At 44.6% G+C, this 22,387-nt stretch overlaps 2 protein-coding genes across 3 annotated transcripts in view; one reads left to right on the top strand and one right to left on the bottom strand.

Moving 5' to 3' along the window:
• The window catches only part of EIF4EBP2 (eukaryotic translation initiation factor 4E binding protein 2), a 31,835-nt gene extending 12,023 nt beyond the window's left edge, over window positions 1-19,812 (top strand). Inside the window, exons 2-5 of one of the 2 annotated variants that reach the window (XR_002338867.1) lie at window positions 5,625-5,810; window positions 7,189-13,835; window positions 18,357-18,446; window positions 19,798-19,812. Coding sequence is in view for 1 of the 2 variants with exons in the window: in XM_003133058.4 (XP_003133106.1) it covers window positions 5,625-5,810; window positions 7,189-7,220 (218 nt within the window). In the remaining variant the exon portion in view is untranslated. Of the gene's footprint in view, window positions 1-5,624; window positions 5,811-7,188; window positions 13,836-18,356; window positions 18,447-19,797 lie in introns of those variants that run through there. The other variant, XM_003133058.4, reaches the window with a different exon arrangement.
• On the bottom strand, window positions 14,727-21,433 carry NODAL (nodal growth differentiation factor). Its single transcript, XM_021073885.1, has 2 exons — window positions 19,624-21,433; window positions 14,727-17,778 (listed from the first exon to the last, which is right to left on the bottom strand). Exons 1-2 carry the CDS (start codon window positions 20,407-20,409, stop codon window positions 17,722-17,724), a joined length of 843 nt encoding a protein of 280 aa, XP_020929544.1. The 5' UTR covers window positions 20,410-21,433; the 3' UTR covers window positions 14,727-17,721.

Here is a 22,387-nt window from a genome sequence, read left to right on the forward strand (position 1 = left end):
ATGCTGTTTCTTTGTTTTAGATATTAACAGTTTCTACTATAGAAGAAGAGGATCTAGTTGCTATATACACCTTCCTTCTAATATATATACTTTTACCTCCCATCCTCCTAATTTAATCTTTTAATCCATTTTGGTTAAATTAATATTAAATTTAGGTAAATATTAAATACAAATGTGGCTAACACTGTTGGTTTCCAACCCAACAGCTTTTCACTATTCCATGCTAGCCCAGATTTCCTCTTTTTTTTTTTTTTTAAGTGGTAATGTGCCAAGCCCTAAAAAATCCACCCTGACTACTCTATGGCTTCCCTAGTGTCTGGTCTATTGGACATCTGATTGAGTTTTGGCCTAATGATTGTAGGGGGAAGTCCACTAAAGGCTTTCTGAGAAAGATGTTACTCTCCAGTGGAGAAAATCTCCTGGAGGCCAGCCCTGTCTGACTCCACACTCTCCCTTCTTACCTGGAATATTGTTGGGAGGGTGTAGGTTCATCTCAGCCTTCTTGGAGGGTTTTGTCACCAGCTCTTCAGGCTATTCAATTTGGGCAAGTTACTTAATGTTTCTTGTTCTGAGCTGTCTGTTTGCATAAGTGGATGCTTAATTCTAATTCTGCAAGCACCTTTAGTTAAGCAATTTTATGATAAGGACCCTGTGAAAGTGTAATAACTTACCTGTTAGTTAACCATGTAACAGTGGACTTTTTCTAGATGGTTTTATTTCAGGTTATGCAGTTTATTGGGTATACATAGCTTAATGCATGGATTAATTACCATTTAATCTAAGCCCCTTGGTCTTGAAAGAGGCCCTTAGACTTGAATGACCTTATTTCTATACCAGCCATCTTGGCAAGCATAATTTGAGGTCTCATTCATTTGCCTTGTTTCTGCCATTTGAAAATCACTAGTTTTTAGATCAAAAAGTAGCTTTTTCCCCCTCCTTTCTTTTCTCCATCAAAGGGACTCAGTTTTACTCTCATGTTTTCCTAACTGTGAGCATTTAGAAAGTGCTTGGTCAGGGTATTAGATTTATTTGATAAGCAAATCTAGTCCCCAAGGGCTGAAGAACGTTTATAAATATCCAGGGTTATCCTAGATCTAAAGGTTCCTTTTTGTTCTGAAATCCAAATAGGAAGACTAAAGTAATATATGCATGTTTTAAAGACAAAATAGAAAAAGTGAACAGAAGCACATAAACTGCAAAGCAAAAGCCGGTAGACTACTACTTTCAACAGTTTCCGTTTATGGTGATTTTATTGGTTATACCACTGTTGCTGTAAATAATACATGTATACCACAGTTCCTTGATTTCTTAACATTGGGTAATACTGTTGATTCCTTGTTATGAAAATGAGGAATATGGGACACTTTCATTACTTTCTACCTCTCCTTTCCCCTTCTCTCCATTTACCCATTTCTGTAAATTGTTTTATAGTTTTTGGTTTTTCTGGGTAGTTACCTTTAAAACTTTAAATGACATAGTTAAACTTCTTTGTCTCAGTCTGTCAATTTTAGTGCTCCACTGTATGAGATTATACTCTCCACATAGCTGATCCCATTGCTCCACAGTGGGAACTCCTGGATTCTCTTTTAAACCCTCCATCCAGTTGATTAAAATCATGCTCTGTTTTAATGTTGTGCTATATATGCAAGCTATGGATATCATGTATGATGGGGTTTCTTTACCCTTAGGAATTTATGGCTAACTTGTTTCTAATTAGTTGTAGATGCATTGATTGACGTTGCTTTGGGCTGATATGAATGGGGCTGGCAGTTGAAATTTGAATTTCTTGGTTTAGAAACTGTATGTCTATACATGTCTATGTATAAGTGACCCTGAATATTTTAGGTTTTTTTAATTAGTTGTAATTCATATTATTTCCCAGTAAACACAACAAAGTAATTCCCTAGCATTTTATTCATAGTCAAATCTTAATGCTTTTCTTTTAACAATTTTGGTTTTTGAATGTCAGATGCTTTTGAATTACACCATAGCATCCTTAGTCACTGAGAGGTTGATTTTCTCTCTGTCTCTCTCTCTCTTTTTGGGGGGGGGCCTATATATCTGCTACATTTTTTTTTTTTTTTGGCTTGCAGTAATCTAAAATTCAAACTCCTAAAACAGTATGGTTTTGTTCTCATATTTTCCCTGCCCATATTTGAGAACATTAACATCATCAGTTAAGACACTAGTTCTTCAGGGTGTCTTCGTTTCAAAATTATTTACTATGTACATTTAAAACCAAACATATCTTTAAAATATCTAAAAAACTATTAGAACTAATAAGTTAGTTTAATAAGTTACAAAATACAAGATTGGTATACAAAAGCCAATTGTGTTTCTATGCACTTGCAATGAACAATCCAAAAATAAAATCAAGAAAATAATTTTAGGAGTTCCCGTCATGGTACAGCGGAAACAAATCCAACTCGGAACCATGAGGTTTCAGATTCCATCCCTGGCCTCGCTCAGTGGGTTAAGGATACGGCATTGCCGTGAGCTATGGTGTAGGTCACAGACTCGGCTCGGATCCCATGTTGCTGTGGCTCTGGCGTAGGCTGGCAGCTGCAGCTCCGATTAGACCCCTAGCCTGGGAACCTCTGTATGCCGTGGGTGTGACCCTCAAAAGACAAAAGACAATTAAAAAAAAGAAAAAGAAAATTTCATAAAAATAATAAAATATAATAAAATAAATAAATAGAAAGTCATTCCATGTTCATGGATTTATGGATCAGAAGACTTAATATTGTTAAGATGGCACTACTCCCCAATATTCAGCACAATCCCTGTCAAAATTCCAACTGGCTTCTTTGCAGAAGTTAACAAGCTGACCCTAAAATTCATACAATATTTTAAGGGAACTAAAATAGCCCAGGTAATCTTGAAAAAGAAAAACAAATTTAGAAGACTCACACTTGATTTGAAAAAGTTACTACAAATCAAGACAGTGTCTTACCGCCATAAGGAGACATATAGATCCATGGACATCCAAAAATAAAGCCTCACAATTAGTCTTTGACAAGGGTGTTAAGACAATTAAATGGGGAAAGAATAGTCTTTTCAACAAATAATGCTGGTGCAGCTGGATATCCACATACAGAAACTGAAATTGGACCTCATGGCTCAAAGATCAAAAACATCAGGGCTAAAATCATAAAACTCTTAGAAGAAAATGTAGGCACAAATCTTTATGACCTCAGTTAGGCAATAGTTTCTTAGCTATTATACCAAAAGCACAAGGAACAAAAGAAAAATATATAAATTGGGCTTTATAAAAATTAAAAACTTTGAGGCTTCAAAGAATACCATCACAGAAGTGAAAAGGCATCCCATAAAATAGAAAATATTTGCCAAGCATATATAAATAAGAAATTTGTATTCATAACATATAAAGAACTCTTTAGAATTCAGTGATAAAAAGACAACCCATTAAAAAATGGCCAAAGGGGAGTTCCCACTGTGGCATGGTGGCTGCAGCATAGGTTGCAGATCCAGCTCTGATCCGATGCTGTTGTTGCTATGGCTTAGGCCCCAGCTGCAGCTCTGATTGCGTCCCTGGCCCAAGAACTTCCGTATATAGCTGCAAGTGTGGCTGTAAAAAAATACACACACACACACACATCCACACAAAAACTTGTACATGAATTTATAGCAGCATTATTCAAGTGGAAGCAACCCAGGTTCCATCAACTGATTAACTGATAACATGTGATGTGTACATACAATGGAGTCTTACTTGTCAATAAAAAAAAATGAAGTACAGTTGATCTTTGAACAATGTAGGGGTTAATGTGAGTATAACTTGTAGTTGGAGCTTGCATCTGCGGATTCAACCAACCATTGACCATATAGTACTACTGAAAAATAGTTCAGGAGTTCTCTTGCAGTCTAGGGGATTAAGGATCCTAGTCTGTCACTACTGTGGCGTGGATTTGATCCCTGGCCCTGGAACTTCTGCATGCCACAGGACAAAAAAAGAAAAATAATTCCAACCTGCACTGTTCAAGGGTCAGCTGTTCTGATAAATGCTAAACACGAATGAATCTTGAAAACCTGCAAGTGAAAGAAGCAGTCATAAAAGACCATATATTGCATGATTGCATTTATATGAAATGTTCAGAATAGGAAAAACTATAGAGACAGAAATTAGTGGTTGACTAGGCTGGAGAGATTGGAGGAAAGAGGAGGGACTGCAAAATGTTAAGTGGGTTATCTTTTGGGAATGATGACAGTGTTCTAAAGTAGATTGTGATGATGGTTGCACAATTCTTTGAATATACTAAAAACTATTGACTCAGACACTTTAAATGAATGAATTGAACATGAGTTATATCTCAAAAGAGTAAGAATGTATTTTATCACCTCTGCAAAGCTGTAGGAGTTCTTCAGAGTGCCTCTTATATGTCACACATTTAGGTAGAATCTCTACTACTTATTTTCCACTTGGTTCAATTACAGTTCGTTCTATGTCATTGCTAATAAATTTAGAGAGAAAGTTTGCTTGTATCCTTGCATTTTTTTCACCACCTCACCCCCAGAGTTTCTAGGGTTGGTGTACTATAGAAGTGAGAAAATCTTATTCTGACTTGCAAGTTGAATGTTAATAAGAACATCTCACAGCGAACTTTACCCTTCTGAAACATAGCTGTGAAAAAAGTGAGGGTGACACAAATGTGCAAAATCTATCCACTAAGGTTACTTCCCTTTGTTCATTGGAAAGCCATCAGGCCTCTTCCCAGCCTATTTGCTCTTATTTTACATAGTGTTAAGCAAATCACGAATTCCCAAACCCAACAGGTTAGATCCATCAAGTTAGAATGGGTGTAAAGAGTGTGCTATAGTCTGAATTATGCCCCTCCATTCATAAATTAAAGCACTAACCCCCATAATGTGGTGATACTTAGAGGTGGAGCCTTTGGAGATAATTAGGTTTAGATGAAGTCCTGTGGGTGGGGACCTTCCCAATGCAATAGTGTCCATATCAAAAGAAATACCAGAGAGCTTGCTCCCCATGAGAGGACACAATGAGATGGTGTCTATCTACATGTCCAGAATAGAGCTCTCAGCAGAAACAACCATGCTGGTATCTTGATCTTGCACATCTTAAGAACTGTGAGGAAATATATTTTTGTATAAGACACCCAGTCTATGCTGTTTGGTTGTGGCAGCCAGGCGGACTAAGACATGGAAAAAAGATGATTCTTAGCCTAACAGTGGGGGAGGAGCAAAGAAACCATGGTGAGGAGGGCCACAAGCACAACCTTGGCAATCCTATCCTGTATAGTATACGGAAAATGCAGAGCCTCAACCGGATAGGCCCTGAGACCTCCTAGGTCACTGTAATGAATGATTTTCATAATAATGACCCTGACTCACCAAGAAAGGGTTGAACTGTTTTTAAGGCAGTAAGAAGTTTTAAATCTGTATTAGAAAAATTTCCATCCAAAATAATTGACATCATTCATTTTTTGAAAATTGAACTTTAAGTTTTCTGCTCTCCAGAATGATTCATTCCTCATAATTTCAGCAGCCTTTTTGAGTTATTACTAAATTCTTATTTTTCAGAGCAAAAAAAGTGAAGGTAAATTTCTACTTTCCTTGTCCTAAAATGAAACCCTGTTTTCCAGGAACTCGAATCATTTATGATCGAAAGTTTCTGTTGGATCGTCGCAACTCTCCCATGGCTCAGACCCCACCCTGCCATCTGCCCAACATCCCAGGAGTCACCAGCCCTGGCACCTTAATTGAAGACTCCAAAGTAGAAGTAAACAATTTGAACAACTTGAACAATCATGACAGGAAGCATGCAGTTGGTAAGAGAATTCTGGTATTGGGGACCATGAGGGTAGCCCTAGGATTTGAATATCAGTTCTGCTGTAGGTTTGAAAAAATGCCGACACTTGAGTTGTAACTGATGTTCAGTTATATGTTGCTAAGATTCCCACCTCCCCCTACTCCCTTCACGAATGCTTGTTGAAATGTTCTAGAAGCCCTGAGTTCCAAATCATAACCAGGAGTTCCTGGAGTGGCTCAGTGGAAACAAATCTGACTAGTATCCATGAGGATGCGGGTTTGATCCCTGGCCTTGCTCAGTGGGTTAAAGATCTGGTGTTGCCATGAGTTATGGTATAGGTCGCAGATTCAGCTTGGATCCGGTGTTGCCATGGCGGTGGTGTAGGCCGGCAACTATAGCTCCAATTCAACTCCTAGCCTGGGAACTTCCATATGCCAAGGATGCAACCCTAAAAAGCAAAAATAAATAAATAAATAAGCCATAATCAAATCTAATCAAGGTGGGGTAGGCTGGGGGTTGGGGGAAGAACTCAAAATCAAGGAATAGTAAATCCCAAAGATGATTCCTTGAACCCAGGCTTTGTTAGGCTAAGGATAATACACATATGGAAACAAAACAATTTACTAGCTCCCATTTCTATCACTCTCAGGAAGTAGACCTTGCTTCTTACAGGAAGAATGTCCTTTTTATGGTGTAGGGAAAAGCAGTGTGATTTTTCACCCTGTTTTTTAGGACTGCCTGTAATATTTCAATACCCCACACACACACCCATGTGGAAGTTCCCAGGCTAGGGTTCGAAATCATGCCATAGCAGTGACCCAAGCCACTTCAATGACAATGCCAGATCTTTAACCCACTGAGCCATAAGGGAACTCCTCCTACACAACTTTATTAGTGAGTCCTCTTTGTGTCTGTGGAAACAAGAAGGAGGTGGAAATGGCCAGCTCCTAAAGTACACCTTGGGATGCACTCCATGACCCCTGTATACAAGCCAGCATTCTACCTCCTCAAATTCCAAATGAGTTTTTACTGGACACAGTGTCGATGCAGCACAGGACCAAAGTTCAGAGCCTCTGCAAGAGTGTGCTAACTTGATAGATGGCCAAGTGCTCCCCAGGAGCTCCTGTTTGGTCAACCTACAGACAAAGGGACACTTGGAAAGTTTTCTCTTGCGTCCTTTCCCCCAGTTGCTCCTCCTCATGGGTGATTTGACTGCCATTCTTTCCCCTCAACCCCACCCAGATTCAAAAGGTCAGCCAAGGAAAGCCCAATAGTTGTTTCAAGGCAGCAAAGAATGGAATGGTCTGAATTATTTTTTGATCTTGTGCTGAGGGAATGATAGTTAAAACTGTTTTGCTTTTCTTCTTAGTGCTCAACTTTTTCTTTATTCTTACCAGGGGATGATGCTCAGTTTGAGATGGACATCTGACTGTCCTACGAGGATCAGAAGAAAAGCAGTAACACCGATAGCTGTGTGTACATGATTTGGCGGATGGGATCAACAATGCAGAGATGGAAGAGGCAGTACCAGCAGTCCCCGTTGCAGTCTCCACCTCCTCCTGGTGCCAAAGGATGCGAAGATAAGCCGCATCCAGCCATTTCTTATCCCTGTTTCCTGTTCCCCTTCTCACTTAGACAGTTAGATTGAAGGCCCTTGTCATATTTCTGTAGAACTAAGCAGCCCACAGAGGAAAACGGTTAAACTCTGGTTCTCTCCCCTGCCCCCATTTTTTAAAAAATCCCCAATCAAATATCAACCTACCAATAACTGGCTGGCTGGGAAGTCTGGGGACGTGATAGGGAGGTTGGATGGGTTCCGCAGCATTCGTATTCTTACCCTCTCTGTCTCTCCTTGTCTTGCTCATGGTTCACTGCTGCAGGAGTCTGAGTTTGGGGTCCTGAAAACCATTAGAGGGAAATGGTAAACAGGAAGAGAGCTGCTTTCCCTTTTCCCTTGAAGTGTTTGTCCTTGGGGACAGAGCACTGTTCGTACAACTCTAGTAGCATTACTCTGTGGCACTGTTTTGAGGTCCACTTCCCCTCCTTCCTCTGGGAGGAATGTCTTCAGTCTTTAGTATTATAATTCATCTTCCCATTCCTTTACTTAGCATGTTTGTGCAAACATTTCTTAACTCTGCATCAGAAGGGAGTCCTCAGTCACCAGCTCTTCCTTCCTCCCCTTCTCCCATTCTTCCCTGCTTTGTATCTTGTTGCTTGCAAGTCCTTTTGTATGCTGAGCTATCCAGCTGGTTTCACCTGCTCCTAAAGCAGGTCCCTACCACGTGACAAGGTGCTTTGGATGAGGCCCGGATCGTAGTATTCTGCAGGATGCTACCCTGCAGGGTGATGACCTTGGAAGATGTCGCACTGTTTGAGTGCACTCAAACAGTCCAGTGAGCATTGTGATAGTTGTTCTCTCTGATTGCAGTTTCTTATATTTTGAACTTAAAGTTGACTTTCAGAGTGTTTGTAGAACAGAGCTAGACTTTTTTCCTTTGTGGACCTGCTTTGTTTGGCTGCTGGGATAGATAAGCATGGGTTAAAAATGTGTTCTTCCCAATTTTCCAGCCTTTCCCATGGTACTCTGAATTCCTTCCCCCTCCCTCCCTCCCTTTCTCTTTCCCCTTTCTCTGCAAGGCCATTTTTCAGATGTACATCCAGGATACCTCAAGTGTTGGTATCTGATAATATCTGGCCCTCCTCTTATCTGAGGAGTGACCTTTTATTTTTAAGATGAGTACAGACCTATTTTTAGATATGTTTTCAGTACAATTTTGAACAGCAACTTTTTACTTATACATCTTCCAGTGTTGGGAAGGTGAGAAATGTCCTTAGGCGAGTCTGCTGTTCCATGTCACCTACCTTTGTCTCCCCAGTCCCTTATGAGCTCTTTTCTTCTCCCTCAAGTTTTGGGTGTGCATGTTTGGAGTTTGTAGTGGGTGGTTTGTGAAACTGGACCGTTCTGCCTTCCCTGGGTTGTTCACAGAAGCCTCGTTCTTTTACCCTTTGCTGCTTCCTTCCCCACTAAGAGGTCCTGACTGTTGACTGGCACTGTAATCCCGGGAGAGTGACTCCCCTTATAGAAATATAAGTAAAATAGCCACTGGTATCCTGGGAATTCCTGGTTGTATTTGGTGCCCTGAACCCTCTTATTAAGAGATCAGATCCCGGGGTAAGAGTAACAGGCCAGTTGGCTAATAAAGAAAGCTGTTTGGTTTTCTTTTGAGCTACGAAAAGACCCTGTTTGCAAATACATTTTTGCAAATACATTCTGCAAATACAGAAGAGAGGAAGGATATCCAAGGAACTTTGTTCTGTTTTCTGCTACAAAATGTGAATAGTTCAAAGAGTGAAACCTTTTGTGATGGTTGATGTCTCTCAGGAATAAGCTGGATCTCCAGTTTTGGAGATGCTTTCAATCTCAAAAATTGATGATCAGAAAAGTATTTTTTGTTTGTTTGTTTAATGTATCTCTGTTCTGATTTTAATTAAACTACAAATTTCATTTTACATATTCTTGGGAAAACCTAAGGTGCATTGGGAGCTTGATTCTTCAGGAATGAAGCTTTCATTCTTCTCAAACCCCAACCTTGGCACCCTGTGGAATATTACCCAGCTACAGCAAGTAGTAGTGAGTGGAAGTGTTTCCCTGGCTTGGTATTAATTGGTATGAAAATTCGTCTGGCTCACTGAGCAACAGGGAATGAATTGGAAGACCTGCTGACTTGAGTAGGCTCCAGATGCCATTTTCTCCTTTTTTGCTATCCTAAGGAATCTCTGCACATGGCCCCCTAATCAGAGGCCACACTTGTAGTATTTTGGGGGAGCATCATCTATGTCATATAGCAGCTGCCAAACCCCTTAGCTGTCTCAGTAAGGACCCTCTTTACTGCTCGGGGCAATTAATTGTTCCCCAGAGGCCATTACTCTGGAGATTGTTCGGCCTCCGAAATCTGTGTTTTTTGGGGTTTGTTTGTTTAAAGGCTGCACCTGCGGCATATGGAGGTTCCTACGCTAGGGGTCGAATCGGAGCTACAGCTGCCTGCATGTGCCAGAGCCACAGCAGTGCCAGGTCCTCAGCCCCCTGAGTGAGGCCAGGGATCAAACCCACAGCCTCAAGGTTCCTAGTTGAATTCGTTTCTGCTGCACCATGACAGGATCTCCCAAAAATCTATGTTTTAAAGATAATTTCACAAGGCAATAGGTAACACCTGAAAATTCGGCCTCATAGATTCATTTTCAGGGCAAGCCAGAATCCAGTAGGTGGTTTATTCCTGGATGTTTGAGAGGATCTCACAGTTGAAACCCTAAATGAACGGTATACCTGGGCTTTTTCCTGGAGCAGGAACGCCCTTAAGATATCATTTGTGTGAGACAATTCTTAAAATTGTAGTGATTATTTGTACTTTTCTTTTTATGAGAAAACCATGTTTCCGTACTTCTGGGATAATCCATCTGAATGCGAAAGGACCTTCTCCCTCCAAATTCCAGCAGGAGACATGCATTGTCATGATTCTGCCTCCTTCATAGGGTGATGTATTGAGTTCACCATTTCCCTGTATTCTGTTTAAATAGCTGTAGTGTTCTCAAGAGCACCTTGTAGAGAAGCTGGCTTCTAGCTGTTAGGCTTCCAAGCCGAGTTTTATCTTTTCACCTGTGTAAGTTATCTATTGCTATTTAATAGATTACCCCCAATTAAAAATCTTAAAAGAGCAAGCATTATCAGTCAGTTTCTGTGGTTAGGAGCTGGGAAACAGCCTAGCCTGGTGGTTCTGACACAAAGTCATAGGAAGTTGTAGTCAAGAGTCCTCAGGGCCTGCAGTCACCTAGGGCTTAAGAATCCACTTCTGAGCTCTCTGACAGTCTCTGAAAGCACACGCCAGCACTCCTTCCTCATCCTGTCCCTTAACAACAAGCCACTACGCCCATCCTGCACTCGGGGAGGGGACTACCCCTGCCCTGATGAATGGAGCAGGACCAAAGCATTTGTGGTAGTACCTTAAAACGCCTCACCTCCAACAGAGGGCGAACCCAGGTCAGGAGGGGGTAGCTTTAAATTAGATGACGTACTGAGAGAGGTACTGTTACTGAAGACAGTTCTCTAAGACATGAGTTGAAAAACATAAAAAACAGACTCTCTCCTCACGGCCACCTGCCAGTTATGAGGGGGTGGCAAGAAATGGCAATCCCCAGGAGAATATATCTATACGTTTGCCTGATGTATACTACCAGCAACCCAAGGATGCATTGCAAGTCCTTGTTCTGGTATCTCTAAGACTCGGTACCACTTCCTTACTGTCCCCTCAGCCAGGTGTTGACAGAGGGAATTGGATTCTTCTAATTGAGCCACTCCAGTGGACTTCACTGGAGTTAGGGTTGTTAAGCAAAGGGAGCAAACATGAATTAGCTCTAGGGTTATTGGGCTAAAGAAAAGCTAACTGTTCAGATTCAGGGTGAAGGGGCTCACAGCATCTGAAAGCCAGGTCCCCATGAGAGTCAATCCTTGGCATCTGCTCGAAAACCACACCGGTTGAAGCAGACTTGGGTTGGGTCTCTCACCCGAGAAGCCACTTCTTTCTTAATAAGAATGGAACATCTGGGAAGTAGAATGTCTGCTTGATTCTTTAAATCCAGTGTGCAGCTTAACTCTTCATGCCCTCCTCATCCTGGCCTTCGTGATGGAAATGGGTTCTTAAAGAGCACCAGTCCTGTCTTCACGCTCAAGGGAAACTCAGATGAGGCTCGTCAGTTCAACACATTCTTAGTGAATGTCTGCTGTTTCTGGCACCCACGCCCAACCAAGTTTATTAAGTTTCCAGACATCTTAAGAATGCAGATTCTTGTTTGGATTTATGTTCCGCCTCTTCCCCACATTTTCTTATCTATAGCCCTGCTTTCTTTAAAGAGTATACTTGAATGAGAAAGCATTGCTGCTGAGGCAGCTATTTTTAAAAAGGTACTTCTTCCAGGAGTAAGGAACTTATCTTTAAAGCACCTTCAAATGAAATTTTTCCTTCCGATATTGAGATAGAGTCAAAATAAATGGTCTTTGTTTATGCTGTTTGAGTTACCAGCTCTTTGGGTCTCTCAGACTTCACTCCCCAGTTCAGATAGTTCCTGCTAGAGGTGTAGGCTCCACTCAGAGGCCATTGCACAGCCAGTACATGTTGACTGCCTGCTTGGATCAAGACACCTCATGTAAGGTGCTCATAAAGTGCTCATCGTGTTGGCAGCAGTATCCCAGAAACAATTTTTCCCTCCTCCTCACCTTGGAGGTGTGATGAGGTGTCAAGTGTCTTGGCTGCTTGAAGCTAGGGGCCCTCAGCCCTCTGCACTCCCTTCTAGACAGGAGGCCCATTGCTTTGCTCTCTGGGTCAGAATTTCCCCTTCTCGGCATGTTTCTGGACCACATGCCTGTGGACAGCTATTTATTAACCGCGAAACCCAATCTCTTACCAACCCATGACGTCTGGTGGGGGATAGTATTTGTTTTAAAGAAGCATTGTTTCTTTGGGGAGGGGGCAAACTTCTGTCTGGACTTTGAAGGGGACATAGTTACCATTCATTACCACCTACCCCCCAACAACTCTTTTCTTTACCTCTCAGCTTTTAATAAAAGATGACATCAGATCTTGAGGCAATTGGGTCACAATATTTTAGAATGCTTATTCCCCAGGGCATTTTCTGTTCTAGTCATATTTTTCCAGTCGAGTAATAGAGTTTCTGAGACTAGCTCACCGACGGCGAGGCTAGGGTGATTGATACAGTCATTCGTGTCACCTTTCCCACCCCCCGGAATTAATGTTTCTCTCTCTGGACTGGTCTTGGAAGTTGATACCTTTTGGCAAAGCTTAGCTTTAGGAGAAGTCTTTCAAGCCCTGTTCAGTCGATCTGCGGTTTCTCCTTGCTTCCTCTGCCAGCAGCCCTGGCCAGCCACACTGTGTGGATCCCAAGTGGAAAACAGCAGAGATGAAACACATTCCTGGGGTATTTAAACTCTCACTCTGCCACCTTTCCAAGAGTGGGAGGCTGGCAGGGAGATGCTGCAATGCTTGATAATCATTTGGCACATTGAAATTTCCAAAGGGAGCTTTTGCTGGTGCTTAAAACCAAAATTCCTGGACATGTAAGATTGAATGAATCTAGCACAAAATATCCATTCTTGCCCCAGTGTACCCCCTTCCTCTCTGTCTTAAGCTTAAAAAAAAAAAAGAAAAGAAAAAGAAAAAGCCCAGGCCAAGGGTAATTTTTACTTGAAACCAGGAGAGTGGGGGAGGAACACTAGAGATGAGGGGCGAGCTGTGCAGGGAGTCATCCTGCTCCTGGTGTCTGTTCCAGTCACTGAGGACTGTCAGCCAGTGCCTTTCCTTCGCCTGGAGATGGAGCCCATCTCTTTCCACTGGGTGAGGAGACCCTTTCTAACCAGGGGTGACCCTTAAAGAGGGTGTCTGGGAGAGCCCAGAGGACACTCACATATTTGGGTGTCTATTTTAAGCATCCTTAAAATATTTTATATATTAAAAAAAACAAAAAACAAAAAAAACGCTCTTCCCTGTCTTTGTGCCACCAGTGGCCCAGTTCCATCCACTCTGAATGGAAAAGCGGAGACTGCCAGTACTTTTCTTGGTCTTCCCTTGGTCTCTTGCTGCGGGTGTCCCATTCCCCCTCCTGTCCATCTCCCTGTGGTGGATGGAGAGCTGAGGACACCATGCAGTCCTGAGGCAGTCCTATGTGACTCCAGGATCAGGTTTTTGTTTTTTGTCTTTTCTAACTGTCCTTCCAAACCAGCAAGTGTTTGGAAACTAGGGGAAAAAATTAAATTCTCACCAATGGTTGCTGTTACAGTTAAATCAATAAAGATCTTGAGTGTCAACTTGGTGTTTGAATTTTTTTCTTTTTTAAATTTCAGGTGAAATCCTGTTGACATTTCGGGTGTCCTGGCTGGTGAGGGAGATGGGCAGAGGCAGCTGGCCACTTCCTGTGTCAGTTCTGTTCAACGTTATGGAGACTTACTTTGTCCACCTGGCCCTGTGTGTGCAAGGAGGTGATCTGTCCTTTCCCTCTGGATCCCCCGCAAGAAGGCCCTTCTCTAATACCAGTCTGGAGGAAGCCTGGACAGTAGCTTTGCTGAATAGCTGCCTCTGCCCCTTAGGAGCACTTGTTAGAAATCCATCACATTTGGAGTTCCCGTTGTGGCTCAGTGCTTAATGAATCCGACTAGGAACCATGAGGTTGCGGGTTCGATCCCTGGCCTTGCTCAGTGGGTTAAGGATCCGGTGTTGCCGTGAGCTGGGGTGTAGGTCGCAGACTGCGGCTTGGATCCATTGTTGCTGTGGCTGTGGTGTAGGCCGGTGGCTACAGCTCCGATTCAAGCCCTGGCCTGGGAACCTCCATATGCCGGCCCTAGAAAAGGCAAAAGGACGAAAAAAAAAGAAAGACATCACATTTGATGTGGTAAACTAGACTGTGCAGCATGAGCATCATACTCCTTTGCTATTATTAATTATTATTATTATTTTAGTCTTTTTGCCTTTTCCAGGGCCACTCTTGCGGCATATGGAGGTTCCCAGGCTAGGGATCTAATCAGAGCTGTAGGCACCGGCCTACGCCAGAGCCACAGCAACACAGGATCCGAGCTGCGTCTGCGACCTACACCCCAGCTCACGGCAACGCCGGATCCTTAACCCACTGAGCAAGGCCAGGGATCGAACCCGCAACCTCATGGTTCCTAGTCGGATTTGTTAATCACTGTGCCACGACGGGAACTCCCTCCTTTGCTATTATTAATCCAGTGAGGCTCATGTATTAGTATTGAGAGCAAGAATCTTGTCCTTCCATGTTTTAGATGCTATAAACAGAGGTCCACAGAGCAAACCAGTATAGAGGTTTAGGGCACAGGCTTTGGAGAAAGGCAGGCTGAATTCCCACTGTGCCATTTAATAGTGGCCACATTCTATCAACAAGATTCTTCATCTCTAAGCTTGGATTTCCTTCTCAAAAAAACAGGGTTAAGAAGTAGGTCTTACCTAGGTGGTTGTGAGGCTCAAGCAAGATCATGGAAAGTACATCTCAGTTTGGGACAAGCAGGGGTCAGCTTTTCCCAGAATGTGCAAGTTTGAGTACAGAAGCCTTACGCAACCGCTAGAAGAATTAAATCTCTTCAAGGGAAGATGGGGCCAGATAATTTTGAAAGCACTTTCATACGTCCTTTTCTCTGTTGCAAAGGCAAATAGGATATCAACTTTTTACTGCTAATAAAAGGGGAGACAATACAAGATAGAGGTGAACCCAGTGGTGCTTCTGTATGAGTCACAACTGCTTCTGAGCTTCTTTTATCTTTTTTCCAGTCCTCCCTATTCCAGCCCTGCTCACTCCCCCTGCCAAGGAGAGTAAAGCATCCAATTCCCCCCCTCAGCCACTGACTGGCACTGGCACTGTAGGAAAAGGGCGATCTCTTTGCCTTGAGAGCAATTTAAAATACCTCCAACTGTTTTCTGAAAGCCCCTTCCTGGCCCCCAGGTTAGGGCAGAACTCAGTTCTCAGAGGCAGTATCTCCTCAGGCTTAGCCTTCACCACCCACGGTCTAAAGCACAGAGCTGTGTTGCTGGGCTCAGCCCCAAGTACCTCCAGCGTGGCAGCAGAATGGCACTGCTGGTGACACACTGCACACTGGGCTTTCAGCAGGGGTCATCAAGATGTCCTTTCACTCCTTTGTGCCTGCGTCTTCTGCTTGATATGAAGCAATGTCCTGTCATCAGTGGGGTTTGTTCTCTGAGTTGCTAATTGTAAACACTCCCACAAGCTGCAGCCACAGATAACTTGACCTTTTGCTTTCCTGGCCCCAATCATAAAGAACAGTTGGACACCCACTTAATAAAGAGGATGCTCTAAAGGTCTGGGATGGGGTTTTCACTCTATTGAGCCTCAATTCGCTGGTGGAACTGGGATTTCAAAGTCTGGTGCCTGAGGCTAAGGCCTTGACCCAAAACTAAGGGAGCGCAGACCCCTCTAGAGGTTATAAAGGATGGTGCCCCTTGGTCTCCAGAGACCAGAGCTCAGCACTTGGCCCCACCACCCCTAGTAGTGGAGTCAGGCCACGAGGCCTCAATGGGGTCTCGCTTAGAAAAGAGGATGAGACAACAACTGACCTTCCCAGCTCCACAGTTATTCTGAGTCAAATGCAGAACCCTCTTGTGATTCTGAATTGGGGGGGGCGGATGGGGGCAGGTTATTTCCACTCCAGGGAATGAGCAACTGGATCAGCTTTGTTGCTGAATCAGGGCACTGAGGTTTCAGAAGCCCAGGCCTGGCTCAGTCTAGCCAACTGCCGCCTGGGCCAGGATTGCTACCTTGACTCAACCAAGTCAAGGTTGAGTCACCTCTGAACTCAACAATTGTTCTCATGCGATTGGAATCATTTTCCCTAAGTTTGGAGCATTGGTCGATGGGCTTCTTAGAAAATGCAGGGTAGAACTGGCATTCCCAATAATAATGGCCCCCTCGCCCTGCCAAACCAAAAATAGAGCCACTGTTTTGGCAGTGCTCAATAAGGCCAGCTGATAAGAGAAAAGCAGAATCACTATCTTTGGGGCCTTTTCATCCAGTAAGCGAAGACTTGAGCCCAAGTATTTTGGTGGTAGAACTTCCTACTGGAAAGCTTGGGTTTCTTTTGCTACAGTGTTACGTGAACCCAAAATTAAGCCAGCCTTAGAACCCAGAGCAACAGAAGAACCGATACAGGTTAGTCAAGGGGATACAGCAGGGCCTGGGCTTTTTAAGATCTAGAGGGAGATGGGGTTAAGTCCAGAGGCTAGTCTATGGCTGAAAGCTCATGGTTCCTGTGAGCCTGACAAAGGGCATTTAACAGAAATGCACTAGGATCCACCTGCTTTCATTTCACAAGATGAGGCTGGGCAGTGAATTATTCATCTTGAGTCACACAGCTTCTCAGTGGCAGAGCCGTGACCATGACCTATGTGTCCTGCCACAGGGCCTTCACCCCTATGGATAAGAAGCTCAAGGCCTCATTAATAGCACACACTGACAGACTGAGGCAAACTGTCACCAACTTTTAATAGACCCAAACCGTGTCTGCCAAAGCAGGCTGACTTGAGGATGCCCCAGGGCTCCGGCTTCTCTAGCCCATTGTGGCCAGTTGTCTTGGACGAGTTCCTGCCTCGCCCTTCAAAGGCACCAGCTGGCTTAGGAGGACTATACAATGGCTTTACTGTTTGCACAACTCATTAGCAAGGATCCACTCCAGAGAGCCTCTGGACAAGAGTGCTACAGGCCAGCCAAAAAGCTGCAGGGGCTCCCCAATCCAGCCAGGGGCAACCAGAGCCAATGGACTGTTTTTAATTTCACATCATGATACTTAATCTTGGGGCATGGGAGGCGGTGTATGTCAAAGGTCACTGTTGAGAATACACAAACGTGACAGACAAACCTTGCTCACCTCAAAGATAAATGCACATATGCTCCAACGCTTGCATATAATTTCCAGGGGTTCACAGGTTGAAGAAAGTCAGCTAAAGGACTCTGGCCCCGGTGCTTTCACGCGCCACTGTCTGTTCAGCAAAGATTAGACCCAGCAAACCTGCCTCACAGGCCCCCTCCTTCCTCTCCCAACAGCAGCCTCTGTGCCAGCCAGACTCCACAGACCCTTCATGGACAAGGTGGCAGCCCCTCCTCCTCCTCCTCCTCCTCCTCAGGTCTGCTGGACAGAGCACCTTTCCCCCTCGTCGTTTCTCCTCTTTGGATTAGATGGCTATGTGACTTCCAGGAGCTTCCCAACCTTCCAGGTGCAGGCAAATTCAACATGCCCGCAGGAACTCTTCAAAGACACCCACATTCTTCCACAATCATGTCTTTATGATGGTCTAAGAGGACCCTGCCATTGTCCACGTACAGCATACTCAAGGGCTTGGTCTTCACTGGGCACAGCAGGTGGAAGGGACTCGATGGGGTTGGTACCGTTTCAGCAGACTCTGGAAAGGGACGAGAGAGGGGGATCAGTTCACCTCCCAGTTGTCAGATCAGAATAGTGTCATTTCTGGGTAAAGAGTGAAAAAGTTACAGAGAGTTAAAATCAATTTCTAGGTGCAAAAAAACAGAAGAAAATTCTTTTCATAAAGGAATCAGAATGCCCATTCATCAACTCTAATATCTAAAATAACTTTCTTTAAACAGAAGATTCTAAAAGCTATATCTTGGAGTTCCCGTTGTGACTCAGTAGTAACAAACCCGACTAGTATCCATGAGGATGCGGGTTCAATCTGGCCTTGCTCAGTGGGTTAAGGATCTGGTATTGCTGCGAGCTGTGGTGTAGGTCGCGACGTGGAGCGGATACCACATTGCTGTGGTGTAGACTGGCAGCTGCTGCTCAGATTCAGCCCCTAGCCTGGGAACTTCCATATGCATTGGATGTGACCCTAAAAAGAAAAATAAATGAATAAATAAAAACTATCTGCTAGAGCAGTAGCTAACTTGTATATTCTCCCATTGTTCTAGTCTAGAGTGAATGCCAACTTTAAAATTTTCAAAGAAACTCCTGGTTTCGTTCCAGAAATATGAAGCAGAAAAGAGTCATGTGGATATTCTTGTGGGATTTGCTTTGTTGCCCAGAGAAGGGCAAACAGAGTCAATGGGAGAAAAGGTAACAAGCCTTGGCATTCTGAAACCAGGCCCTGTCCCTGTGGATCAGTGGGGGCTTTTCAGACCACTGTGTCAGATTTCGGCGGCTGGGACTATGGGGTCTCTGTATTTCCCTCTGATCACACTGTAGATAGGCTGGTGGAGTGAAGTGGGGCCTAGGAGAGGCTCAGGACAGATCCCCTGGGGCAACAGCGCCTACCACTACCACCCTGGCATGAGCTCAGCTCAGAGCCTCTGAACCCTGCCTCAGGTTTGGCATGGAGGGTATCCTCCAGGTCCAAGAGATTCTCAGTCTAGGCTTCATGGAGTGAAATAAAAACACTTTGGTCCTGTAGGACTTTGAGACCAGGTCAGGACCACCATATGAGGCTCTACTTTCTGCTTTCTCCATCTCATTTTCCTTCCATTCCTCCCCCTCCATCACCTTCTAGACCATGGGCTAATTAATGGCTGATTAGTAGTAGCCTCTGGCTTTACTATTCCTGCAAAATAGGTGTCCAACTCCTGTTTTTAGGCAGGAAGAGTACAGTGGCTGGAACAGTATTATTTCTACCTCGGCCTCATAAACTTGGCCCCCATTGCATCAGTGAATCACAGACTTCTAGTAATAACCATACACCAATCATGCCTGTTATCTGCTAACCACTACACATACAGCATGCCCATCATCTCTTGTAACCCTACAACAGCCCCACGAAATATGGCATTGCTAGCCCCATTTAACAGGTGGGAAAACTGAGCTCAGAACAAGTAAACAACTTGAAAATATCACATATCTAGTGAGTAGGATTCAAACCCGGGCCTGTCTATCCCCAAAACTCCAGATTCTAAACCCGTTCCTAGAATGTCAGGGCAGGGGAAAGGAACTATATGCCCCATGTCTGTATTTTCATAAAATATGCCTTAATTTTATGAAAGAAGGAAAAAGTCCCAGGAAAGCAATGTGTTCAAGGCTGCCCAACAGGGCATGACTCCCGGCAGGCGCTGCAAGGATGTTACCATTGGTCATCTCTATATCCTAAAAACCTAGCCTAAGACCTGGCACATTGTAGGTGCTTGAAGAGCCATGCATGAATGAACCTAGCAACTTAACAGCAAAGCTGGAGTCCTGTTCCCCCGATCTGGTGGCAAGGCCACTTCTGCACAGCTTACTGCCTCCCCTAGCCCTGGCATCTCACCTGGATGTATGCGTGGTTGGTTGGATGGAACTCCTCCCCCACAGGGTTGGGACACTCGCCCTCGCAGCGATAGGCATTGTACTGCTTGGGGTAGATGATCCAGGAGCCCCATCCGATCAGGTTGAAGTCCACCTGGAACTTGACCTTCCGACACAGTTGGCTTCTGTCCTGCAGGTGATATCGGCGGTGCCTCCTTCCCTTCTCCCGAGAGAGCTGACCCTCCTGGACCCGCCAGGAGCTCTCAGCTTCCCACAGCAGGGTGGAGCCACCCAGCCGCCTCTGCTCTGGAGAGAGGTTGGAGTACAGCATGAGGAGCACGTTGGTGACAGGTGGTGAAGGAGGCCGCCGCCAACACTCGCCAGCCAAGCTGGACATCTGCTCCCTCAGCTCCCCAGGGTGCTTCAGCCACTTGGAGAGTGGCCTGGTCACATCCAGGACCATGCTGCCCGAGGAAAAGGTAATCTGGGACAGAGTGACAGTGAACAGGTCCATCTGGAGACGTTCCAGGCAGTCGGGTGGGACCTGATCCTCGTCCAGCCTCGGCTGGTGGAAAATCTCAATGGAGAGCGGGATGTCAGGAGGAAGGGTCACAGGCTTGGACAGCTGCAGCCGGAGCTCAGCCCATGCCAGATCTTCTTCTTGGCCCAGGAAAGAGAAATCAAAGGCAAAGGTCCAGTTCTGTCCATCCATCTTCACGTCTGAGTGGGGAGAAAAAAAAACGGGAAGGAAGCAGGTGAGTGGGGGCCTCTTGCAACCTCGGTTGGTGTAACAACATCCACAGCTCATGCCTGGGCCCTTACCTTATATGAATTATCACTCTTAATCCTCACCCCAACCCTATGAGCTGGGAATGTCACTGAACCCATTTTAGAGATGAGGAAAACTGAGGCTCAGGGAAGTTAAATTACCTGCCCAGGGGTCATTCCTGGAAGGTTGCAAAGCCAAGAATAAGCTGAATGCAAAGCCCAACTTCCAAATCATTGTTCTGCAGCTCCCTCCTCAAGACACTCCAGAGAACAGTTGGTAAAAATTGGATGAGTTTTTCTCCTTCTCTCACCCCTCATACATACACATACAGTCATACAGTCATACTCATACAGTCAACCCTGAGCTTTCTGACAGAAACCCTGGGCTTCCATTCACTGTGTGGTCCTAGAGCAAATCAGCTTCTCAGGTTCTGTCTTCTCAGTGGAGACGGTGGCCTGTTTCCCAGGGACAGTGAGATCAATGCACAGATCACGGGAAGGGTCCCAGCTCCCAGGGAGCCACAGGCAGCAGAAGCGAAGCCACCCTCTCCTCTACCAATTCCTACAGACAGGCAGACACTCCCAGAGTTCTTGGCAACCTTACAAGTAGGTTTCTAAAGGCATTCTAAGCTCGCCTTTGCACTGACCTCACACTTTTCCACTCAGTGGTCCTCCTACCTACCTGCAGGGCACTCACCCCTTCCCGCCCAGGTCATCCACACACCCGGGGCAGACACAGCGATCACACAACCAGGACAATGAAACCCCAATTGGATGAAAAGGAATGAGGAAGCACATTTCATTTATTTTAGTCCTGGACCAATTTGGTCTAACATCTGGGAATAGCATGTAGTGGTAGATTTCCGGGTCACCTAAAAGTGATCTGTAACTTTTTTCAAGCCCAGTTCTTCTTTCTTTGCAATGGGAACAGTAATACCCTATCCTTCCTTGCATTATCATGAGGACCCAGCGAGATGATGTTTGAAGGTCTATTGCTAAATAAAAGGCAGGTGTTAATTATTAGAAATAAAGAGTCCCATTGTGATGCAGCGGAAACAAATCCAACAAGGAACCATGAGGTTGCAGGTTCAATCCCTGGCCTCGCTCAGTGGGTTGAGGATCCAGCATTGCCATGAGCTGTGGTGTAGGTCACAGACTCAGCTCGGATCCGATGTTGCTGTGGCTGTGGTGTAGGCTGGCAGCTGTAGCTCGGATTCAGCCCCTAGCTTGGGAACCTCCATGTGCCGCAAGTTCAGCCCTTAAAAAAAAAAAAAAGCCAAAAAAAAGGAAATAAAAAGAGTAACCCTTTGTCAATCAATCCTGAAGGTAGTGATGATCTCCAATTTAGGTCTACTTGGGCAGACCATGTAACAATTTAGTTTTATTGTCTTATAGAACATCTTTGGTCAGATAAAAGTGGATTTCTCTGGGAAATCCAGCCTCCATTAGAAGGGGGTAATTCCTAGCTTCAGCCTCCTTAAGTCTCTCCCAGCCCATCTCTAGCTGTTTTCACTTAATTTCCACTTCCCTTCTCATTAGCACCGCAGGGGGCAATAACCGGCTCCAGACTAGCAACTCCCCAGAGGTGTGGGGAGGAGGCTGACATTACCCCCTGCCCATTACAGCACCACCTGGCCACCTGGGGATTAGGTGAGACATGTAGCAACTCCCAGCCACCCACACCAGGAATTAAAATGTATTATCTCAAGCATCCACAAATGGCTTTTTGGAGGAAGGCATTCTGGCTCAGTAGTTAAGAGCAGGGGCCTGGTACCTCCTATGATGGATCAAATTCTGCCACTTGCTGTTTAACAACGGGCAGCAGGCTTTCTCTGGGCCTCAGTTTCCCTCTTGGTCAAAGAGAGATGGTGACAGTATCCACCACACAGGGATGTCGTGATTTACTGAGATAATGCCTGTAAAGGGCTTTGCCCAGCACAACCACAAAGCACACAAAGCAGCCATCATCAACTTCCTCCTTATTATTACCCAGGTCCAAGTTAGAAATGAAAATGTCC

The sequence above is a fragment of the Sus scrofa genome, chromosome 14 (genome assembly GCF_000003025.6).
Source record: "Sus scrofa isolate TJ Tabasco breed Duroc chromosome 14, Sscrofa11.1, whole genome shotgun sequence".
NCBI classification, from domain to species: Eukaryota; Metazoa; Chordata; class Mammalia; order Artiodactyla; family Suidae; genus Sus; species Sus scrofa.